This window comes from Hippoglossus hippoglossus, chromosome 7, assembly GCF_009819705.1.
Source record: "Hippoglossus hippoglossus isolate fHipHip1 chromosome 7, fHipHip1.pri, whole genome shotgun sequence".
Taxonomy (NCBI): domain Eukaryota; kingdom Metazoa; phylum Chordata; class Actinopteri; order Pleuronectiformes; family Pleuronectidae; genus Hippoglossus; species Hippoglossus hippoglossus.
In genome coordinates this window covers 11185158-11207263 of record NC_047157.1, presented here as the reverse complement: position 1 = coordinate 11207263, position 22106 = coordinate 11185158, and the positions used below count along the sequence as shown (strand labels likewise).

General features: G+C 39.2%; 2 protein-coding genes across 9 annotated transcripts in view; one reads left to right on the top strand and one right to left on the bottom strand.

Annotated features, from left to right (window-relative positions):
- Window positions 1–340: 340 nt before the first annotated feature.
- On the bottom strand, window positions 341–10600 carry emc1 (ER membrane protein complex subunit 1). Of its 2 annotated transcripts, XM_034591382.1 has the most exons (23): window positions 10444–10600; window positions 9865–9992; window positions 9687–9752; window positions 9520–9613; window positions 9299–9427; window positions 8872–8998; window positions 8486–8635; window positions 8161–8328; window positions 7649–7720; window positions 7304–7402; window positions 7061–7157; window positions 6331–6447; window positions 5947–5955; window positions 5315–5514; window positions 4594–4743; window positions 4106–4267; window positions 3733–3852; window positions 3181–3318; window positions 2015–2188; window positions 1553–1763; window positions 1365–1449; window positions 1155–1284; window positions 341–950 (listed from the first exon to the last, which is right to left on the bottom strand). In XM_034591382.1, the coding sequence occupies exons 1-23, from the start codon at window positions 10533–10535 to the stop codon at window positions 771–773; spliced, it is 2898 nt and encodes a 965-aa protein (XP_034447273.1). In that variant the 5' UTR covers window positions 10536–10600; the 3' UTR covers window positions 341–770. The 2 variants fall into 2 exon arrangements, with proteins under 2 accessions (XP_034447273.1, XP_034447274.1); XM_034591383.1 differs by lacking the exon at window positions 5947–5955.
- A 1205-nt stretch (window positions 10601–11805) lies between these two features.
- ubr4 (ubiquitin protein ligase E3 component n-recognin 4) overlaps window positions 11806–22106 on the top strand; it is a 47849-nt gene continuing 37548 nt past the window's right edge. For 4 of the 7 annotated variants that reach the window (XM_034591378.1, XM_034591376.1, XM_034591375.1 and 1 more), the window contains exons 1-15: window positions 11806–11968; window positions 15056–15153; window positions 15277–15380; window positions 15669–15798; window positions 16096–16241; window positions 16469–16568; window positions 16660–16801; window positions 16977–17101; window positions 17230–17354; window positions 17524–17583; window positions 17779–17969; window positions 18249–18348; window positions 18664–18801; window positions 19084–19201; window positions 20325–20363. In XM_034591378.1, coding sequence (XP_034447269.1) covers window positions 11844–11968; window positions 15056–15153; window positions 15277–15380; window positions 15669–15798; window positions 16096–16241; window positions 16469–16568; window positions 16660–16801; window positions 16977–17101; window positions 17230–17354; window positions 17524–17583; window positions 17779–17969; window positions 18249–18348; window positions 18664–18801; window positions 19084–19201; window positions 20325–20363 — 1741 coding nt within the window. In that variant the 5' untranslated portion in view covers window positions 11806–11843. The remainder of the gene's footprint in view (window positions 11969–15055; window positions 15154–15276; window positions 15381–15668; window positions 15799–16095; window positions 16242–16468; window positions 16569–16659; window positions 16802–16976; window positions 17102–17229; window positions 17355–17523; window positions 17584–17778; window positions 17970–18248; window positions 18349–18663; window positions 18802–19083; window positions 19202–20324; window positions 20364–22106) is intronic. The other 3 variants (XM_034591381.1, XM_034591379.1, XM_034591377.1) reach the window with 1 other exon arrangement.

Genomic DNA, 22106 nt, shown 5'->3' with positions numbered 1-22106 from the left:
AAGGTATAAACCATAGAACTATGGTTTTGTACCAAATCATTCTCACACGTTGCATGTCTTCCGTCTCTTTTTATCTGATCTCAACATTTATTATCACTCACCATTAGAGCTGTCTAACAAAGCAGAAACATGACAAAACAAATCTGGAAAAAACAGAAACATCATGGCTAAACTGGCTGATGTTTACATATGTTCACAACAGGAGACGGGTTCCCTTCTCCTGCAGTAAAGTTCAGCTGTATGCTCTGCCTCCAAAGAAAAGGCAGTGTCTATATTCTCCAGGACCAAGTCAGGAAAACAGCATAGTAAAAAAAGAAGGTTATCTGTTCTGCTTTTTTCCAGCCTATTCATGGTTAATAAATTCATCTAAAAAATGTTCTGTCCTGTCTTGGTTCTGGAGAATTTAAAACACAAAAAATCACAAGTGTTGGACTTTCCATGATTTAATAGATCCAACAATGTTGCATTCATTTGTAATTAGTTAGGTGTTAAAAAATGTCATCAAATCGACATGGCACAAAAACGATTATTCTTTTATGAAATTATTCCTTGTGGTTGCAAAATAAGTTAAAAAAAACACATAAAACATTTTCTACCCCCTCTCGTCACCCCCACCCTGCCATCCCCTCACCCATGCAGTAGCTTATGGGCTTTATTGAACATGGACCTTGGTTCTTCTACAGGCACGGCCTCAGCCACCTCATCTCCTCGGGCTGAGGTCCTCCGTGCAGCCTCTGGGCTAGTCAGAGATGGGACTTCTGACGGTCACTTTACCGCCAGGCCCGGTTGAGCAGTTTGACTTCTGCCAGGCGTTTGCTGATCATGGTGGCGAAGAAAAGAGCGAAGAGTACGCTGCTGATCAACATGTAGTCGTAGTCGTCTTTTAGCACGTCAAACTGCTTCGAGGGATAGACGCGTGTCTGATAGATGTCGAGACCATACGCCACCACCTGCCAGGACAAGAGTAACAGTCAGATTTTTGTTTGATTTAACTGGAGAGAAGAGAACATTTGGTTACAAAAAAAATTTTTTTAAATTCAATTCTGTATGTCAACAAATTTCATAATAAAGCAGACAACTGCTTAAACCTATAGAGACATATCTTTGTAATCTACATCTACTATGTTTTCTTGGTATTGTGATGGCAGACTCACCAAGCAGGTCGACTCCAGCCCAGAGGGGGCAGTGTGAATTCCTCGCACCCTTGCCACACTCTGATTGTAGTTGATGAACCACTCAGTACGGATCAGCAACTCTGGTGCGTACGGTATCAGATTCTCTTCTCTGGAGATCAAGTGAAAAGGTTAGACAGGTAGAGATAAAAAAAAAAAATGTTTCAAACCAAATCTGACTCAAGGGCTTACCGGATTTGCTCAGACACTATTTCTGGCCTCCGGGGGTCAAGGAACATCTTGGGTAATGACAAAATCCCTCCAGATGGCAAACCAACTGTGAGATAGCAAAGAAACAGAGACATTTTATATTATTATTCTAACAACTGTATCTATCTGGGAATCATAAAAGTGGCAAACAGGAAAACATTGAAACATACTGAGCAGATGGCGGCTGGTGATGCCCTTCTCAGTCAGAGTGGCCTCCATGGTAGAAATGGCCGAGGGGAAAATGTAAGACTGCTGAAGTACTTGAGGAGCATGTGGTCGATCCAGTGAGCTGAACACGGTGCTGTTGTACAGCTCCATTCCTTCATACAGCTCAATTACAGAGAACTCGTTCCTGCGAGACTTGGTGCTCCAGTATTCGTACTGTGGAGTCAGGGGAGACGGTCACAGGTCAGATAACACGACTACTCGAGGCTTTGCCTGTGTTTCATGTCAAAGTCTTTCTGTTGAATATGTTCAATGTTCAAATACAATGTGGGTGCTTAGTCATTTTTATACATCTGCCATGAGCCAACACCACATTCTTACTGTAACCAAGCAACACAACAACAGATCTTTATTTATTTTTTCTGCCAATAAGAGGGTTACAGAATATAGCTGTCACTGATACTTACCACCACCCAGTTCTCAGAGTGTACAACATGCACTGGTCCTTTGGCCCTTTTCTGAACAGCCACGTGGAAGATGCGACCAGTCACGCCATCGATCAACATGATCCCAATAAAGCTGCGCTCCGGATGCAAGTCTGTGCTCTCAGTCACCACCGCCAGGAGATTGGGATTCAAGTACTATAAAAGAAAGATGTATACATTTAGCATATTTAAATTGAAAAATGGATACAAATACATTTAGTGAAATACTTCAAGTCAAAGACTAAAACATAAAATTCACAAGATTCAAGGTATAGTGTCTTTTAGTTTGCCCTTTCCATACATATTAAATATGAACATCACTGATAAGCTTAGATGTAAAATGGTATCCGTCTTCATCTAGGGGGAAAAAATATTTTAATGACCAATTAATTTTAAAAAACAGAACCTACTAAATAATACAATGATCTTCTGGGCTGTTTCGAATGAATTATTTTACTGTTACACATTTGCTCTCTCAAAAGATCAGGAATAAACACTTACTGGCCTAAATACGACATAGTTGTTTGCCAAATACGTCTGTGTGACAAGTTGATCAACACAGGACCTGATGTTTCTGATCACTATGGGATGTTACCTGATGATTTTAGGTGAAAACCTTTTTCTTACAGACACCCCCTCAGGACACATGTTCAAAACTACTGACAAAGCTCTAAGAGTAGATAAGACACCAGTATGTTGTCCGTTCTATCCCCCACTTTTGTATTGTGAGATTGTATTAACGGTTATTCAGACAGACTTTTGGAGTTTGTGTTGTTATTGTCCATTTTAGGCACGTACATGAAAGTCTGGTGATAAGCGGAGATGTAGAATGATTAATATAATACGTCACAAAGATTATAAACAAGAACTATGACAAAGAGTGCATGAGTCCTTGTGTTGATTCTTATTCCAAGTCAGTGGGAGAGAACATGATTCACTGGGGAAACAGTGATGTGACGTTCAGTGTTTCTCGGAATGACGAATTCTCCGTTTACATCAGAAAACAGGGAGTGACTGAAGTGGGAAAGACGAGGCAGAGCACTGACCCAATCCAGTACAAATAACAACAGGGGTATGATTTTTAAAATATTTTTTTCCACTCTTTCCACACCACAGTGTTAGTCAAGTTTTAGGTGAACTTATTGTACCTTATACAGGACACTGCGGTCTCCCATTACTCTGCCCTGGGAGTGCACATGCTCATTGGGTCTCTTCCCTTTGATGGAGACGATCTTCTGTACCTCAGTTGGGACGACGACCTCCCAGATCAGCTCAGTTGACAAATCCTGAGAACCCCAAAAAATATTCCATTCAGTCGTGCTTGATCTAACTATCATTTTGTGGCACTTCAGTGTGAACAGGAACAATGAACAGAGCCTCAGGATATAATTGTCATTCTAGAATATTTTACACATTATTTGCTACATCCACTTGCAAGTATCGTATTGATTTCCTTCATTCCAAGTAAATTAAATGTATTCTGTTCTATAACATTGTCATGTAAAATATATTTTAATATTGATATTTTTTCCATTACTGAAATATGGAGGAAAGTTATCACGTCAGTTCTAAACAATAAAAATACTGCAACCATCGTCATCAGCTTTGGCAACAATCTGCCACCTGCTGGAGGCTAAAACTTTTTGAGGCCTGATGTGCAAAGAACCTTGAAATAATGCAGCAAAGATTTGTTGACTTGCCGTTCGTAGCCTGTAACCAGAGAGTTTTCCCTGACTGGAGTCAACCAGGTAAAAGAATATGGATGAGGCCATGTCCTGGAGCTGCTGCAGTACATTTTTTGTCGAAGGAAAGGCCGACACCTGAGGGAAAACCAAAATTAAAAAAATACACTTTTTACAAGATATTTCTGGATAGCCAATATCACTCACCCAATACACTTAATGTCACTATAATTAAATTCTATATTTTTCTGTGGACAGATAGAATGAAGCTAAGACGAACAAAAGAAAGATCTGGGGTGGTGCGTGTTTGTCTGATGGCTTCAAGACACACCCTACAGTACATTTAATGGCTCATTCATGATGTTGATCTGGTTTACAGTTTGGCACTGACCTTGTACTGGTCATCAACCAGCAGTAAAACCTTCGCATAATCCTGGTCCATGAGCGGCAGGATGAGAGACTGAAGTATTGGCTGAGGCAGAGTGGGTGGAGTGATGTGACTCTTCTTTCCAAAGATGGGGTTAAATACATGAAATGTTGCCAGCCCTGTGTCCTGATGAAAAAACAACAGAACAAAAATTACAAGAGAAGTGATTAGATAGATTTACACTGCTTCTAAAGTTACTCAGGTTAAACCAAGTATTTTCATTTAAGTGCTGGTAACTGCAGGAGAACAAAAGTACTGAGCTTTTACTGTGTTTATAAAGACAAGATGAGTAGCAATGCTTTGGAAGCCCCCCCACTCTTTGTGACTCACAAATCTTGTGATTTCACAGCAGAGTCATTCGCTTTGCTAATGGTTATTCGGCCCACAAGCTAATGAAATTTTATTCTTGAAGTTCTTTAACTACAGAGCTCAGAAGCCTTGCTATTAAGTACCTTGTCTTTGATGAGCAGTGTGCACTGTGGGGGATGAGGAAAGTGAGCAGTGGTCCGCTGCACCATTAGTTTGAAGGCGGAATTAGATGGAATGTTGTCCAGGTAGTGCCTCCATAAAATACTGCCAGTTTTGCTGTCAATCCCAAAGAGCTGAACAGAAAAGAAGCAGAGGACAAAATGAAAAGGGAAAAGTGAGTTTCACGGGATCTGGTAGACTCAAGTTATTAGGGTGTTATTTTTCTTTAGGTCTGTCTGATAAAATATACACAATCTGAAACAATATACAGAGCAAAACCCAAATACAAAGTTAAATATAGACTATGTAAACTCAATGATGATCGCTGATGAGAATCTACCTGACCATGTGCAGATCATGTTCATAGATGAGGTCATGCATTAAAGTCTTCTCACATTACATAATAAACAGCGGAAAAATAATAGTGACCAATAAAAACAGTGGAAGGAAAATACAGCTGACTGGCTAAATGGCTGGCTTGTTTTTCCTTCTTCATACGCCCCGGTAATTACAGCAGAGACGGGCAAAGCCACTGGTAAAGTGGATGTAATGTTATGAAAGGTGACCAAAATGAAACGTCCCGTTACTTTGATTTCTCTGGTTTGAACATTGTTGGAAAGATTTTGGAAAAGCTTCTAGTTGTTTTTACAAAATTTACTGAAGAACTGTTAAATATTATATATATTTAAGGTTCTAGTTTCTTACTTTCCCAGATGCAGTAACCATAACCATCATCTTCTGCAGGTTGAACTCATCTCTTGAGAGGTTCTCGATGGTCACATCATTTTTGACCTGACTGCGAGGCTTCCGCGCGTCATAGAACAGCTTCCAGAGGTGGGTCACCCAGGCCTGCAGCAAGATGAACTGAGAGGAGAGCCTCTTCAGCACCATGGACAACAATCCATCTAGTCAAAAAACAGCAAAAGAAGGCAAAGAAGCTGCTTAATGGCTCTCAGTGGATTCACTTCACATTATGGGAATCATTTCAGGATCACAATTTAGTAGATCTGTGTTGTAGTGGACATATTGTCGTTGCAAGCAAATCACAGGTGCACGTCACAAAATTAAACGGATGTATTGATCACTGAATAAATCTAAAATACACGACAATAATACATGCTAGGCTGCAGAATATTGTTTGAATCATTGATTAAACTGTGAATTAAACAGAGGAGGTGCAAATTTACATACACAATCTGCAGGAGTATAATACAAGACTAATCCTAAAAGTGAAATCAAGTGTTGGCAGAAGTTGACATAGACAAAAGGATAGAGCAGGAGACCCTGAAGTAAAGAAATCAAGAGAGTTACTGAATAAGAGCAGATAAGTCTGTTACCTTGAATGGCTGAATCCAAACGCAGCAATAAAAACAGGACAAAGCAGAAGAAGGTGAAGCCAAAAGCAACCAAGTGATTCATTATCTCAACATACTCAAGAATTGTTGTTCACTGGCCACCAGCTTAAAGCAACAGCATGAATAATAAAAAAAGCTAAATTTGGGCAACTGAAGTGAGGATAAAGTAAAAGCAACAATTCACAGATTTAAGTTTAACTATCAATTCTAAAATCATAAATATCTAAATAATTAAACAAGCAGGAGAATTTGAGAACTGGAAATAACAGATGAAATACTGAATATTAATCTACTGCAGGGATCAGCTGTTAATGATGGAATCTCTGGAGTAAAATATAAAAAGGAGGAATTTTGGTTGACATTTACCGGCCTTTTTGCCGAACTCTCCCTCCAGCTCTGCCTGCGTTCCTGTGAGGGGCAGATCCACCATTTCCATTGTCACCACATCTGACAGGGCCTCTTCTCTTATCCATATCACACGCCCTGGAAAACAAGACTCATTGTTCTGTACTCGTTCCACTTTCCACACCCTGTGACAGTATGCAGTTCGTGCTGACGTTTTTTGTGAATTATGACATGACACATTTTTTTCCTCCTCGTGTCTGTGGAGGCGGCCAGGCTTGTGTGTGTATTATGAAATCTAAAAACATGCCTGACTACTCAGTGGTCAGACGTTGGCATAAGGAAATATACCACAATGCTATCACAAGGCAAAGCAAGACTCACTTGTCTCTTTGAATTTGAGAAAGATGTAATGGATCTTAACAGTAATCACCATGAGAGAACAACTCTTCACAGAAATCTAAAGTTCCACCTATTTGTGATATCAACAAACCACAAGTAGAAAAATATAATGTCCAAACATTAGCATAGTTGTGGGATCTGGTCAAACTAAATTCCTGGAAAAGTGCTGTCTGCTTATTTATTTATTTATTTATTTTTACTAAAAGCAGGTTTTACTTTCTTTTTTAACTTTAGCGCCTCTCAGTGGTAGAATCAAAACTAGCACTGTTGCAGGCAGCATAACCAATACTTCAGATGACAGAAAGATAACTATTACCAATACTGATAAAGCTGCTTGTTCTACCATCCATACCTGGCTGTTGTAGGAAAGTGAGTGTGTGGTCCTCTGTCTGCACCATGACCCTGTAGCCAACTGAGTCATCTTTCTTGAGAAACGTCTGCACATAAAGCTGGAAGACAGAATGAAAACCATGTCAAGTGGAAACCCATTGTGAACACCATGAAGCTTACTCCAAGAGTAAATATTTTTTTAAGACTTTGCATAAACACCATGGTTGCCTGACGAGCCACAGACTCTGGAACAAAACAGACATACCTTCTCTGGTTTCCCACCATTAGGATCCATATTAAAAATCAGTGTTGTGTCTAGAAGTCTGCGTCCGGTTTCTGCACTGAAGAGGTTCAGACTGGAAGCCTATAGGGAGGAACCAAATATTTATATCTTTTACACTGGTTCAAAAAGTACTTTTATTTGACTTTGATGTGATCATTTTAACGATCTCTTCAGCTCAACAACCAGTTTATGATCTTTAGTGCAACACTTTTGATTTCTTAATCAATCTCCTATGTCAGTCATGTATCAAGCAGAAGAGGGAACAAATCAGACTGTACTAAACCACACATTTAACAAATCTGAACGTATGGTTTCTCATTAACTCACAGTTTGATTCTTGGGTGACAAGACAGCAGCAACAGTCTTCTCTCCAGTGGTAGCAAATGAAACCAGCATTGCCTATAAAACATCAAACATCAATAATTTACACAAACTTTCTCTTAAACTAACAACTGCAATATCACAGAATGGCTCTGAGATTTACGCATTATGGAAAACTTCTATCTACGTATAAGGACTTATTTATTATTTAGACATATTTAGAACACAAGAAATCAATGTGAACTCTTTATATATGGGGTATACCTAACATTTACTTCTGCAGATGCTATCCACCCATATGCTTTTGACAATCAAATTCTTGAAGCAGAAATGTAACATTTATATTTTAGGCATGTAATCGAAAGCTTTTATCAAGAGTGATGTACAGTACAATAATAACTTACAGAATAAACAAGTGCTCTAGAAAAGACAACCTAAAAACAATAAGTAATTTGGTTTTTAAATATCAGAATCTCATGTATGAAATGTAAGTGCAGTGTAGGGAAACGGTTACGTACTGGCTTAAAATCCCTCAGTGTAACTATCTGATCATTGCTGAGCTGAAGGAGCAGGTGGTGTTCAGGCCCGAGCTGGAGGAAGAACTCTGACAGTGGTGGACGAGCTGGGTTGGGCTGAGTGGACACCAGTTTTGGATGGAAGCCAGGGGCAGCTTCAAGTCCCAGTGTCTAGAGGAGGAAATTCCAGGATGAGACAGAGATATTGAGATGTATGGAGACAGTTTTACTGTTTTGGAAGAGAAATGCACCAGAGCAGTAGACAAAAATGCGTTTGTTTCATCGAGTGGAAAAGTTTAAATTATTTTTGTAATATTTCAGTGGGTACCTGCAGGGGGATCTGGGTCATCTGGGATTGTTCATGTAAGTCAAGCATGTACAAGGACACAGTTGCAGAGTCCACACATGTCAAAATCCCCTGGCCAACCACTGCACAGCTGGCCTGTATGTCGGACAGCCATGGAGCTTCAACTGAGATCTGGAGACAACACAAGCAGAGGCGTAACAAACATGGAATTTTATTCATATAATGTTTTATCATTATTTTGTGTATTAAAAATGATGTTTCCATTTCATTTAAGTAACTAAGAATCATAGTAGTTATATATTACAAATGTATTAAGATTTGACATGGCAGGATAAAACAACAGCATAGAAGGTTTTAGCACATAGAAAGCACTAATACTATGTATGGCTAAATTTAATAAGGATTACCTGTTTGATAATCTCTCCGTCCTCCACACTGTAAACAACAATAGTAATGTGGGAATGGGAAACGACTCCCAGTGCATAAACTTCGCCGTTTCCACCAGAATACACAGCCTGGTAATCCACGGTTTCACTGGTGAGATTAAAGACAGACAGATACACAATGTTATAACAAAAACATTTCGTTATTAAGTTTCTACACATCTAATTTTTTCACAATTTTGGATTTGACACTTAAATATCAGCAGCAATCAGAAATGTAAAAAAAAAAAAGAAAAGCATAATCAGCTGTTTTAATGAAATACATTCAATATTGCTATAAACAAAGCAATGAGGTTAAAAATTTACTTAATTTCAAGTTAAACATTTTGTTAATAAAGACAAACTAATATTTAAAATGCACAGACAACATCAGGGATTTTTTTTAATTTACCTTTCTGGAAGATTCTCTATCCATTTTTGATGACCATTGGAGAGGTAATGGAGAGAGATGGCAGTTTTCTTCAAGACAGCCACGTGTTTCACTGTGTCATGCTGTCCAACTAAACACGCTGACTGGAAACTAAAACGAACAACAAAACTCCTTAACGCCTGATCAAAAATAAATACAGTTATTGTATATTCTCAGTCACGGCCAATCAAAGAGGTAATCACCTGCCAGAGTCAAGCACAATCTCCCAATTCAAACCACCGACATTTATCTCCCAGGAGCGCAGCAGACGTCCGTTGCCTACGACCATCACCGCATCTAGGAAACAACTGAATGAGTCATCTGCTCCCAATAGAGGAACTAAGGGCTCAACTGCGATGACAATATTTACCTTGTCCATGCTGCAGGTAAGCGTCAATGTTTCCCTCTGGCCCCGTCTTATCCACATGTCGCCAAACTGTGACAAACATTGAAAAGCAGCAGTTTAAAACAATTGATATCATTGTTATTATTACGGAACTGGCCCAATAGGACCGTCTTTTCTCGAGAGGGATTAACCAAACACTCACATATCTCTCCAGTCCTGGTGTTGAGTGCAGCAAAGACGTTGTCCTCTGTTGCCACAAGCACTTTTTTGGACGACTGCGCGTGTGTGTCGAAGTGAGAAAAACGAACTTTGCCTACATACTGTTGCCTCCTGTGAACCACAAAGGAAAGATGCTGTCAGGGGGTTGATGAAGCTTCTTTATAATTATAGCTCAAGCCAATGCTTGTATGGCCACAGGGACCAAACACCAGTGTCACTTTGACAGCTGAAAGGAAAATAGATTGAAAATATTCGTGCACAGTGAACTGGTCATTGTCAGTTCGATTACAATGAAATCCAAATGCCCAAAGATTTTACTCATTGACTTAAAGAGGCCATTGGTTTCCTACACGCAAACAGCACCCGAGGAAAGCTAGTACATACAATATTTGTGTTTAATTGTGTTTTCGTTGTATTTTATGCTTTTATTTTGGCCTGTTCTCTCGCACAAAGTCCAGCACTAGCACACCGGGTCGCAGCTAATGGCTGTGACAGGTGCTAGCGTTCCCATCCCCACATTAAAACATGGCTCTAAACAGCACACGGGTGCGGATCATCTTACCAGTCAAATTTCCCCACTTGATCCTCAAACACGGCCTCGACGGTGCTGCACAAAATAATACATTTCAGCCACAACAAAATTAGCTTCTCCATTGCAGCAGTAGCTTCGACTTGCTCTTCATGGGAAGGAGGAAGTCGGAAGTCGACGAGCCTCCTTTTTGTCTGGTGGAGCGAGAGGTGCTGCCCCCTACAGGCAAGCAAGGCCCATTGCTCCATTAGACATTATTAGGTACAACAGTCCTTCAACAAATTCTACCTCCATGATTGTTAAAATGTACAACTTCAATTAAATAAATAGATAAGTATTCTCTCATCAATTTTTATCAAGTAACTACTTTCTTGCCCCATTAAAATGTCTTCAGTAAACACATGAAAGTCCAGTTGCACACATGTACACGGCCTGAAGGTACCATGACCTGGACGACTGAGAACCTCCACAGAAGGAAGAAACTGAAGGTGGTTTGTCTGTTTGTGTGCTTGGTTGCTGGTTCTTTCTGGTAATAAGGCCGCAAGAGATGTAAGTGCATGATTAACTGGTGTAAGGTGCATGCTTAATTGTTACCTCCGCATTTGTTTGTTTGTTTTTCTGTTTAGGATTACGTAAAAACTACTCAACCGATTTCCATGAAATTTTGTGTAGGGGTGGGGCATGACCCAAGGAAGAACCTATAAAATTTTGTTGCAGATCCAGATCAGGGCATGGATCCATGATTTGTTTGGTTTAATATCAAGAGATGGTTTGTTTTTCATAATTTTCATTAATTTCCCATGAGAATAAGTCATGGATCTTAAAGGGAAAAAAACTATGATGAATCCTAGTATAAAAAGGCTTTCTTGAGAAAACTAGCAGGTTCAACGTGTCATAGGCACGTAATGCATGTAGCATTTATTGAAATTATTGAAATTACACTGCCCTGGTACCGTTTGGTTAGAAATGCAGAACAATTCTTGATTGATTGATCATTTCCCCCTGGACGGTTTATAACACTTGTGAACCAAGTGCATGGAGTTTATTTTAAGAGAATTGCCATTACTATATCGGAACCATTTCTGATTCATGAGGCATTCACTGCACAAATTAAATCTTTTCAATCTGCTAAACATACACTATTAATTTACAAATATCTTTTATGCAATCAAACAACTATTTCCAATGGGAACGACAGCAAGGAATAAGTGACTTCTGTGAGCTGTTTGTGTTATTCGTGTATGGAAAGAGTTATTATTATTATTATTTTTGCAAACTAGGAACTGCACGATCTACAACCCTGGATTGTAATATTATTCGTTGCAGGCCCTCGAAGTTCCGTTTTTGCCCGACTCGAGAGATGCGAGCGCCCCCTGCGATTAACTCTCACAGCTTCCTCTTCCAGTGGCTGTTTTTTTCTACGGGAGTTCAAGATGGCGTCGAGCGGAGGAGATGGGGAACACGAATGGACAGCTGCAGTACGGCCGCTTCTATCGGCGTCGTACACCGCGTTTGAAACTAAAGAGCTACCTCAGCTTGTTGGGTCTATAATCAACAGGTAACCAGTTACATGTCAGTGAGTCACGGGCCTCTGTCGGCTCGGATACCAGCCGTGTCCACCCAGATGTTAGCTGGCTGGCTAACGTGCTAACCTAGCTCAGGTAGTTGAGTTCAATGGGAAAGAGCTACCCACTTAGCTAACTTTAACAGCTAGGAAGCTATCTCAGCTTAACTTGCACTGGCATCGAATCGGGTTTCCTGACGTTAGCTAAAACGCTACCGTCAGCTTACTTACTCCAAACGTTGAATAGTTTATGCTAATAATCTTACATGTGACGTTATTGCGATGTGAACCATATCTATGTCGCATTGGAGCGTAAAGGAAATGTGCTTCATCATTAGCTAGCTAACACAAACAAGCGAACTGATGGGCCTTCCAAACGTACAGGATAACGCAGCGTTTAAATGGCCACAGTTGTGTTTGACCACGTCAGCTAACTTAGCAAAATGTGATTCGGCGTGTGTACAGAGCTTGTCACATACTCGGGGCAGTTCCATATACTGTTGATGCGTTAGCTGGCTAACACCCAGTTAGCTTATGGTTATGTGTTGTGTCTGTGGTTGAGCTGAAAGAAGGCGGAGATCCTGCTCTCGCCACTCAGTTTTGACGAGGTGTTGATGGGTGCCTGATGTAAATGTCGCTACGCCATTAAACGTAAGGCCAGCGGTTAAATGGGAAACTCGACACCTGTGACCCATGTAAACCTGCTGCAGTGGCTGTTACGCAGGAGGAAGGAGATGAGTGTTACAGGCAGGTGAACTTACAGCAGGGGACCTGTGAGGGATTTCTCTTGAGACTGTGCAGTTTGTGCCCATTTCATCCTAGGTGATTATTAAGTAGCTTGATGTCAATGGCTCTGTGCGTTGGCCAGGTTGTCACTTGACTCTGATCAGCTGATCCATCCGGCATCCAAGCGAAGAGCTTGATGCTGTGTGAATAAGTTTCGTTTTCCCGAGCAAACCCCAAACTGCCAATATGAGCACAACTGCTACTACTGCTGTTGGTTTCTTTTTTCAAGTTAAACAAGCCACCAGCAAGGATCAAAGGTGTTATGGTTGTATGTGTGAGTTTTTTTACGATCCTCTCATTAAGTACTGCTTGAGTAAAAGTAGTAGTTTTTTATATGAGTAACTTTAAAGCATTTTCATCACTAGGTCCTAGATCTTAATGAGTAGAAAAGTTCAACCTACAATAAAAGAAAACACCAGAAGACATTCTACTAATATCAGCATTAGTGGGCATGTTTGATCTCTAATTTGATATTTCCATAGGACAGAGTGATCTTTAACTTTGTTGACAAAGAAGTAGGCTTGTGTGGCTCAAGTTATAAATGATAAACATACACATGAGTTTCGCACCCACTTCTAGTGTTTTTATTCTGTATATATTATACATCATGAGGACATGGTTTAGCCACCAAATTCATTTGGTAGATTTACATGTGACTTTTTGGTTGTGCACTGCCAAAAGTCTGCTTATTCAAAAGTATTTCAAATAACAGAATGTCAATTATACTTCAACTTTGCTTTAGTAGTCATGTATACATGTTTGAAGTGGCTTTTACTTTTCTGATGTTCACTCATTAGCTACGTTATGAACTAAATTTGAAGCATTTTCCAGCAGAATTTTAGGGACAATTCAAAAGTTTGCAACATCCTGAGCATGAGAGATGGTTTAGGCTGGCCGACTAGTTTGTTTTTTTGTTTTTCAATCGTAAAGCTGATGGTTCAGTGACACAGATTTGGGGGAATTGTTTGCTGTCAATTTTTTGATTTAATGTTTATTTACACAGGATATCTCTGGCCAGATTTGCAGTCTAAAATAGGTATCACGTATTTACATAAACACCAATAATTGACTGAACTTATATATAGTACACAAGAAAAAATGAAGGTATTTCCAGATTTGAGAAATTGTATTGGTTAGAAGTTTATTTGAATATCACAGTATCATACAAAAGTACTACTTGCGTAACACTAGAAAATGGGTATTACAATAATAAAGACAGACAGCATGCAAACATGAAAACACAATATAAAATTGACACAATCACGCAGCAAACAAGTTAAAGTTAAAACTCAATAGGAGCTTATTTTTGTAAGGAGATGGTGTTTGTGCAAACCCCAATTCAGCAGGTTGATATTTAATATGTTAGCGAGGAAAAATACTCAAAGCTCTGACATCCAGGTTTTGATTGCACTGGAGGAAACGGCTGTCTTGTGACCTGAGTGATCTGGGGGGGTTGATAAACTGGTAGCATGTCAGATATATAATCTGGAGCCCGACAATTCACTGCTTTGTAGACCAGGAGCAAAACGGTCAAATGTATTCTTTAACAAAGAAGAAGGAAGTGGAGAAGATAGAGAACTGGCATTCAACTTTGATTAAACTTTATTCTTAGAAGGCTTAATTGAGAAGACTAGCAGGTCTGAGGTGTTATAGGCTTACTGTCATTGTAGCATTTCCCCCTGGACTGTTTTCAAACTTGCGTACCAAGGAGTTGAATGAAAGCTGATTGTTTTGTCATTTCAGAAAGCAGAGAATTTTCACTGTAGTCATTGGTTTTTTGGTGATTGTAGAGACTGAGGCTGTATGTTGGATTGTACAGTGCAGTAGTTTTGCACTGTTGGGCAGATGAATGCATTGGAGGCTGCAGAGAAAGGATTTATGCAGACAGTATGTTGGCCACACAGTTTGGGCTGCAGCTATAATGACATCTCTCCCTCTGCACGGAAGTATGCTGATATAAGTAATTGCATATCCATATAATGATACAGGTATGACAAGTACTCTGTTCTGTGTCACATTATCTCTCCTCCATGTTTGTTTGTTTGTTTGTTTGAACTTTATGCAAATTTTCAGCTTGTATTTGTGCCAAATGGAAGAACAGAAAGCTTTTTGCTGCAAAATATGAAACAATGGATTTTTTCTGTTGTCCTAATATATGTATCATCATTTTGCACAGCCACATTGTGAAGACAACCTCTGTAGTTCATGTCTGAAAATTGGTGATGTCTGTCTGTTCCTTCTTTCTCATCTGTTTTGTCCAGAAATAAATTGCTGATATTTGCTTTTCATTTGCAGTGAATCTGACATTCTTCACCATGACAAACAGTATGAGCCTTTCTACTCATCGTTCGTGGCACTCTCTGCACATTACATCACCACAGTATGTGGACAAAGTATGTATTTTCTCTCTTTTTTTTCTTTGATGTAGTAGATTTCACTACTGGGAGTCAGCTAGAATATTTGAATGTTCTAAGTAAAGTTTTAGTCAGTTAATCATGTTTGCTCTATCTCTTTAGTACCGAGAAATCAGTTGCTGTCGGTTGCTGCGGCGTGCAAAGTATTGATTGAGTTCTCATTGCTACGCTTGGAGAACCCAGATGAGGCATGTGCCGTATCACAGGTAAGACAAATCTGCTGGGTACAGTTTAATTGTAGGCTCTAGTCAGTGGATAAATGCAAGTCACTTTTAACAAGTTAATAAATTTACATCATTCACATATAAATGCTGCTGAATTTGTCTCTGTCAGCTACATTGGCTCAGTTCTTGGATTTTGAATTTAGCAGTCTTTTACATTTACATTCTCTTGTTTTTTCCTGCTCATGTGTGCCCATTGTCTTTTTAGAAAGGACATTGTATACTGCATAAACCCACCAATAACACAGAATAATACTGTTCTTTTTTCCTCAGAAACACCTGATTCTTCTCATAAAAGGACTTTGCACTGGCTGCAGCAGACTAGATCGCACAGAGATCATTACTTTCACAGCTATGATGAAGTCTGCCAAGTTGCCTCAAACTGTCAAGACTCTTTCAGATGGTAAGTGTCCAATTAGAAATGTACCAAACTTTATTAATATTACAGAATGTGGCACTGAATTTACTATTTTTGACTGTAGCTATACTCTTTACTATTTGTCTCCATATTAATTGAAATATATATTCTTTAATTCTTTATTCACTTGTTTCAAATGGATGTATTGATTTTTCAATGATATTCACTCATGTTGGTACTTACACTGGGTCTGATAAAAGACAGAATATTCCTACAGGCCTTTGTTCAAAACGATGAAGGTTCGGAACGTGACTCACAAAATTGTCATTGTTTATTCTCTAGTGGAAGATCAGAAGGAGTTGCCCAGTGCTGTGAATCCAGAGCTTCGACACAAAGAAGTGCAAATGAACTTCTTCAATCAACTGACTTCAGTTTTTAACCCTGACCTTACGACCATCTTGGCCTCTCCATCAGCAGCAAATATGCAGGTAAGTGTTGTAGAACAGGCCTTTTGAATTAATAATTGATACACAAAATGGTTATATATATATATATATATATATATATATATATATATATATATATATATATATATATATATATATATATATATATATATATATATATATATATATATTAATTGGAAAGTAATATTCATGCTCACATAATTTTCATCAATAGTTGTTGATTTTCTTCAACTCACCCCCAATCATAGGCTGAGAGTGATTGCGAAGACCAAACCACAGATCAAGCTCTTCAGGCCAAAATGAAAAATGCCTTTGTATCTCAGAATGTGTCAAGCTTACAGGAACTTGGTGAGTAGCAACTTGTTGCTTTATTTTTATGGAGTTTTTTCTTGTTTTCTCTTTGGAGCTAATATCCCCCCCCCATGACTTGTATTTCAAGGTGGGTCTGAGAAGTTGTTGCGAGTGTGCCTCAACCTACCCTACTTTCTCCGCTACATCAACCGTTTCCAAGACGCTGTATCAGCCAACTCTTTCTTCATCATGCCGGCCACAGTGGCTGATGCCACTGCTGTCCGCAATGGGTATTTTGTTTTTTAATTACTAAGGTCACAATTAACAACACTGTATATTATTTTACTGTTATTTATTTTAAAGGGGCAACATAATCTGTATAAGTTTCTGCATGAGATAGCTAGTGTTAAAGTTTTTTTCTTCCAGACATTCCTCTAACTTTCTATATTTAAAACCTGTGCCCAGATTTCATTCATTGGTGATTGACGTGACCATGGCTTTGGATACACTCTCCCTGCCTGTACTGGAGCCCCTGACACCAGGGAGATTAATGGATATGACCGTGCTGGCTTTGAGCTGTCTCTATGCTGGTAGGTTGTAACTCTCTGAGGTTAAATAAAATGACCGGGTTCCCTCCACTAACAACTGTTTCAAAAGACCATTTAACCGTGTTGAAAGTCAAATTAGTAAATATAAAAACTATCTTGTACCCATTCAGGTGTGAGTGTGGCTACTTGCATGGCCATTCTGCAGGTAGGAAGTGGCTTGCAGCTTCGATCTGCCTCCACTGGTACTAAAGAGGAGGACTATGAAAATGACGCAGCAACAATTGTCCAGAAATGTGTGAGTATTCCGAGTACAACATTCTCAATGTTTGGTCATATGCTAAATATAACCTATGATCACCTTTGCCAGTTTTATTGCAAACTGCTTTTTACAGAGGCATTATTTACCATGACCAATTATAGCACATTTAAAATATTAATAAGTACAACAATTGTGTTCGCAACAGCTGGAGATTTATGAAATGATTGGACAAGCTATCAGCCACTCCCGCAGAGCTGGAGGAGAGGTGAGTACCAGGTTTCAGTACTATACTAAAATAGAAGACTAATATTATATCAGCACCTTTTCATTTCCCTAGACTGTGGCACTTTATAGATTTTCAGTTTTTTAAGCTAAGCGCAGTTAAGAACTGTGTTACAGGTGTCTATGAAATCAATTTTTGATTGATTTATTTTCCTTTTTTACTTGTTTGTGTATACAGCACTATCAGAACTTCCAGCTGCTTGGAGCCTGGTGCCTTTTAAACAGCCTGTACCTGATTCTTAACCTGAGCCCGACTGCCCTGGCTGATAAAGGGAAGGAGAAAGATCCTCTGGCTGCCCTGCGTGTCCGGGATATTGCTGCTCGCACCAAGGATGGCGCGGGATCGCCTAAACTTGGTCCCGGCAAAGGGTAATTTCCAGTTAATGTGAAATAAATAAATATGATCTTTCTATGCTGTTTTTGTATAAATGAAGCCTCTAAAAGGTCTTCATCTTGTACTGGAGCCCTTGTATCTGGCAGCAAAGTTCTATATTTAAAATTAGACTATTCTAGGTAAAGAGGCTCATTTGCAAATTAAAAGCACCATTTTGTTATTTCAGACATATAACTTTTTTACATTTAACTTTTGTCACTTTTGAAAATTGATTTGTGGATTTTTGTAAATTCTTTTTTTTTTTAATTCTCAAGACACCAAGGGTTTGGAGTTCTGTCTGTTATCCTGGCCAATCACGCCATCAGTCTTTTGACTTCGCTTTTCCAGGACCTGCAAGTTGAGGCTCTCCAACGGGTAAGTGATGCATTTATGTACTTTGTTTAATACATTTACCTTCTCTTTTATAAAATCAATTATTATACCACATTTTTTTAAATAATGTACTTGTGGCCAATATCCATTAAAGCACAATGGTGACTTGTGACCACTATTGTAGAGATTGTTTTGACATAGATTGACATAAACCCTCTGCTGCTGGGGACAATGTGCTTTAACACCATGTTTTTAAAATAACAAGTATTTAGACATGTGTAAGAAAAACCTTTGATGAATCTTGTATTCCTTGATCCCATGTTTCTTATTCCAATCCCTCCATCCCTCTACCTGCAGGGTTGGGCGAGTGACGGGCCACCAGCTGAGCTCAACATCATGGCACAGAGCACTTCCATCCAGAGAGTCCAAAGGCTCATCGACTCTGTGCCCCTGACCAATCTACTCTTCACCCTTCTTTCCACTTCATACAAAAAGGTGCTATCATTTATATCCACATATCTGTATTTAGTGTAATAATGTAATGTTTTAATATTCATGTGCAGTGTTGAAGTGTGATTTGAATTAACACAGGTGACATAAAGTGCAACACAAAATGGATAACAGATGAATAATAGACTTTTTTGCTGCTGTGTTTATTCTCTACAATCAGTTTTTCTAACAAAGTGGTGGCTGATTGACAAAACATGTGAAAAGGTGAATGAAAGATTGCGATGTGTGATCATCTTTTAAGACTGCTGTTGTCTTTGCTGCTATCAGGCCTGTATTCTCCAGCGACAGAGGAAAGGTTCAGTCAGCAGCGATGCCAGCGCCTCTACAGATTCAAACACCTACTATGAGGATGATTTCAGCAGTACAGAGGAGGATAGCAGTCAAGGTACTTTCTCCCTCTGGATTTACAGTATTACACCACCACTTCAGAAAGCTCCCTTGAAATTGAAAGTTCATGCTAACACATGCACCCACATAGCAGCATTAGGTTGGTCATTGTTTGGACATCAGTTTAACTTGAATCATAAGTGTATGAACACCGATGAAATAAGAAACGGTGCCCCTTTTTTTTCTAAACAGCATTGATAATATGATGACATGAACAATAACTCTAAAGGTCTAGAGAATTAAACATTTTATTCAGCGGGAAAGAAGTATAGGACTTGGATTGTCACAATAGGGCTATTTCGAAGCTGGTCTATTAAATTTTGTTATTAATTTATTTAGATCATCTCATTCTCATAAAAATGTTTTGTAGTCACAAATCATTGAGACGGGTGTTTATTGGGGAATTTAGGTAACGTTTGACAATAAGAAAGGACTTCCTACAGTCCATTTATCCAAACGTGTCATGATTAGTTTTGTAAAATTGTATTGTATTGTGTGTGTGTGTGTGTGTGTGTGTGTGTGTGTGTGTGTGTGTGTGTGTGTGTGTGTGTGTGTGTGTGTGTGTGTGTGTGTGTGTGTGTGTGTGTGTGTGTGTGTGTGTGTGTGTGTGTGTGTGTGTGTGTGTGAGAGAGATTTTTGACCCATGTTGCAGCCACCATGGGGCTGCACATTTGGGGAGCTGTCATGCCTTCCATCTTTATACACAGTGTATGGTTACATCTAGAAATTTTATATAATAGACCATTAAATGAAGGTATAGTAAAAGCACAATGTAATTGTAGATGTGATGCAGACAAAACTATGTTTTCATCACTTAATGCCTAACCTGACCCGGAAGCCAGTATCCCAACAGCAATGTATCATGCCTTCAAGGTGCCTCAGTTTTCACAGTGTGGCTGCAGGTGCTGTATACAGTCATGTGTGTGTTTGATCTCCAAGGTAGCGTCAGTGTTGAGCTGTATCGGTAAGGTGGTGAAATGCTGTCAGTGGATCAGTCAGTCAGGTTATGGCAGCAGGGAGAAGGATAAACACATTCTCATGCACGCAGATGAGTAAGTAACTTTGTTTGTCCCCCCATCACATGATGACAGTGTAGTTGACAGTGTCTACTATTTCACCAGAGAGAAGACAGGAGAAGACAAGTGCAGCTTGTGTTTCAGGTCAGCAGTTTTCTGTCCTCAGGTCAAAGACTTGGTGTCCACTTCACTGTCCTAGATTCATTTTGTTATTGTTTGTCTCACAATATAGGCTTTGAGCTGTGGTCCTAATAGCTTAGAAAAATGAAAGAGCCACAGGTGAAAAGGCTTTGGCAAAAAAGCTCCTACTCTGAATCATGCTTTGAGTTGTAATTGACTTGAACTAAATTTAAATTCTTTCTGTCGAAGAGGTTCAGCTGTGGCTCAGTGTGGGTCAAAGGATCATACCAGTGGTGTTGACATGTGGGTGCTCATAGTCTTTACAAGCATTAATATCTTTAAAAAAAGATGGCAGGCTGCTGAATGGAAAGTCACTGATGACCAACATTTGCATTAATCAACCAAATGTTCTCATGGTATTTTGAGTATAAGATTTCCCAGGTGCCCCTGCCTCATCTTGTAGTTGTTCTGTATAGTCATTGCAAAGAAACTAGCATCAGACATGAGGACCATGAATATTAATGATCTCAACATGATCTCTCTGCAGATGTTTTATTGCAGACCTCAAATACAGATATCTGATAATTTCCTTAAGACAAAAATACTGTAGCACCTACATGGAAACATTGGTATTATTCTTAAATACAACAAATTCAAATTTTACGTGTAAACTATGGGCTTAAACACACTATGCTACGTCTTGCTGTCACCTTGATAGTTATATTTGTATGTTGCATGCAAATGTGAATATCAACCTAAAGTGATATTCTTATAAAACTTAATAGCTGTTTCTTGTTTTTGTTTTTGAATTAATTTGTGTACATTCTTCAACTGACACTGCCTGCAGTCAAATGCTTTTCTGGTCTAATCATAATGTTGGTAAAGTATTTCATTGATTCATATCCATTAAATTGAAATGGTAGCCACCACCCTTGAGGATAAGCTTGATCTGAGGGTCTGAACCCTCAGATCAAGCAACCTGAACCTGGTCGGCTATTTGGGTGGCAAAGGAAGGCGGGGACCTTGCAGGACCAAAAGCTGGCTGTGAGGAGTAACTTATATAATTCAACATCTATGATGGGGAAGGACCTAGGGCTGGTGAGGAGGTCAGGCATTATCTCTTTTTGACTTGACCTGTTCATAGAGAGATGAATAGAGAGACAGATGGGGAGATAGAGACATTAAGAGATGGATATAGAGACAGATAGATGGAGAGATGGATAGAGAGATACACAGATGGATACATGCATAGATACTCACTCACTAACTCACTATTTACTTACTTACATACTTACTTTATTTATTGATCCAGAGTGAAATTTCAGACAGATACTTGATCTTATTGGTACTTTGAGCCTTGTGACATTATACCTTCCAACCATAGCTCCACTCATTTTCAGCCTCATAAGGTGTACGCTGTCACAGTGATTCAAAACACACCTGTGGGTGTGTCTCATATTTCAGTGTAAATTCTTGGATTCTGTTGGAGCTGCACAGTACAAAAACACTGAGTGCCCATATTAATGATTTTTATGGCATTCTCAGTTAAAACAATAAAAAGTCGATTTCTTCTAAGAAAATTTCTCATAAGATGAAATCGGTTGTATTCTCCTTTAAGTGGATATTCACCAACAAAACATCAGTTTATGTTCACTCTTTTACTGCAGTGTTTGCCTCTTGTCCACCACCTGCACTGTGTTGTAGGCGTCATGAACTCGTTTGAAGCTTTTTACATTTTGCCTGTTTGATGACACCGCTACCACGCCA

Bases quoted from the DNA above. Each gene is read 5' to 3' on its own strand.
- emc1 (XM_034591382.1), bottom strand. From the start codon at position 10,535: ATGGAGAAGCTAATTTTGTTGTGGCTGAAATGTATTATTTTGTGCAGC. The intron at 9,753-9,864 runs GTGAGTGTTTGG...TGTTTGTCACAG, and splicing joins CACCAGGACTGGAGAGATAT to TTTGGCGACATGTGGATAAG. The intron at 8,329-8,485 runs GTACCCACTGAA...TTCCTCCTCTAG, and splicing joins TGACCCAGATCCCCCTGCAG to ACACTGGGACTTGAAGCTGC.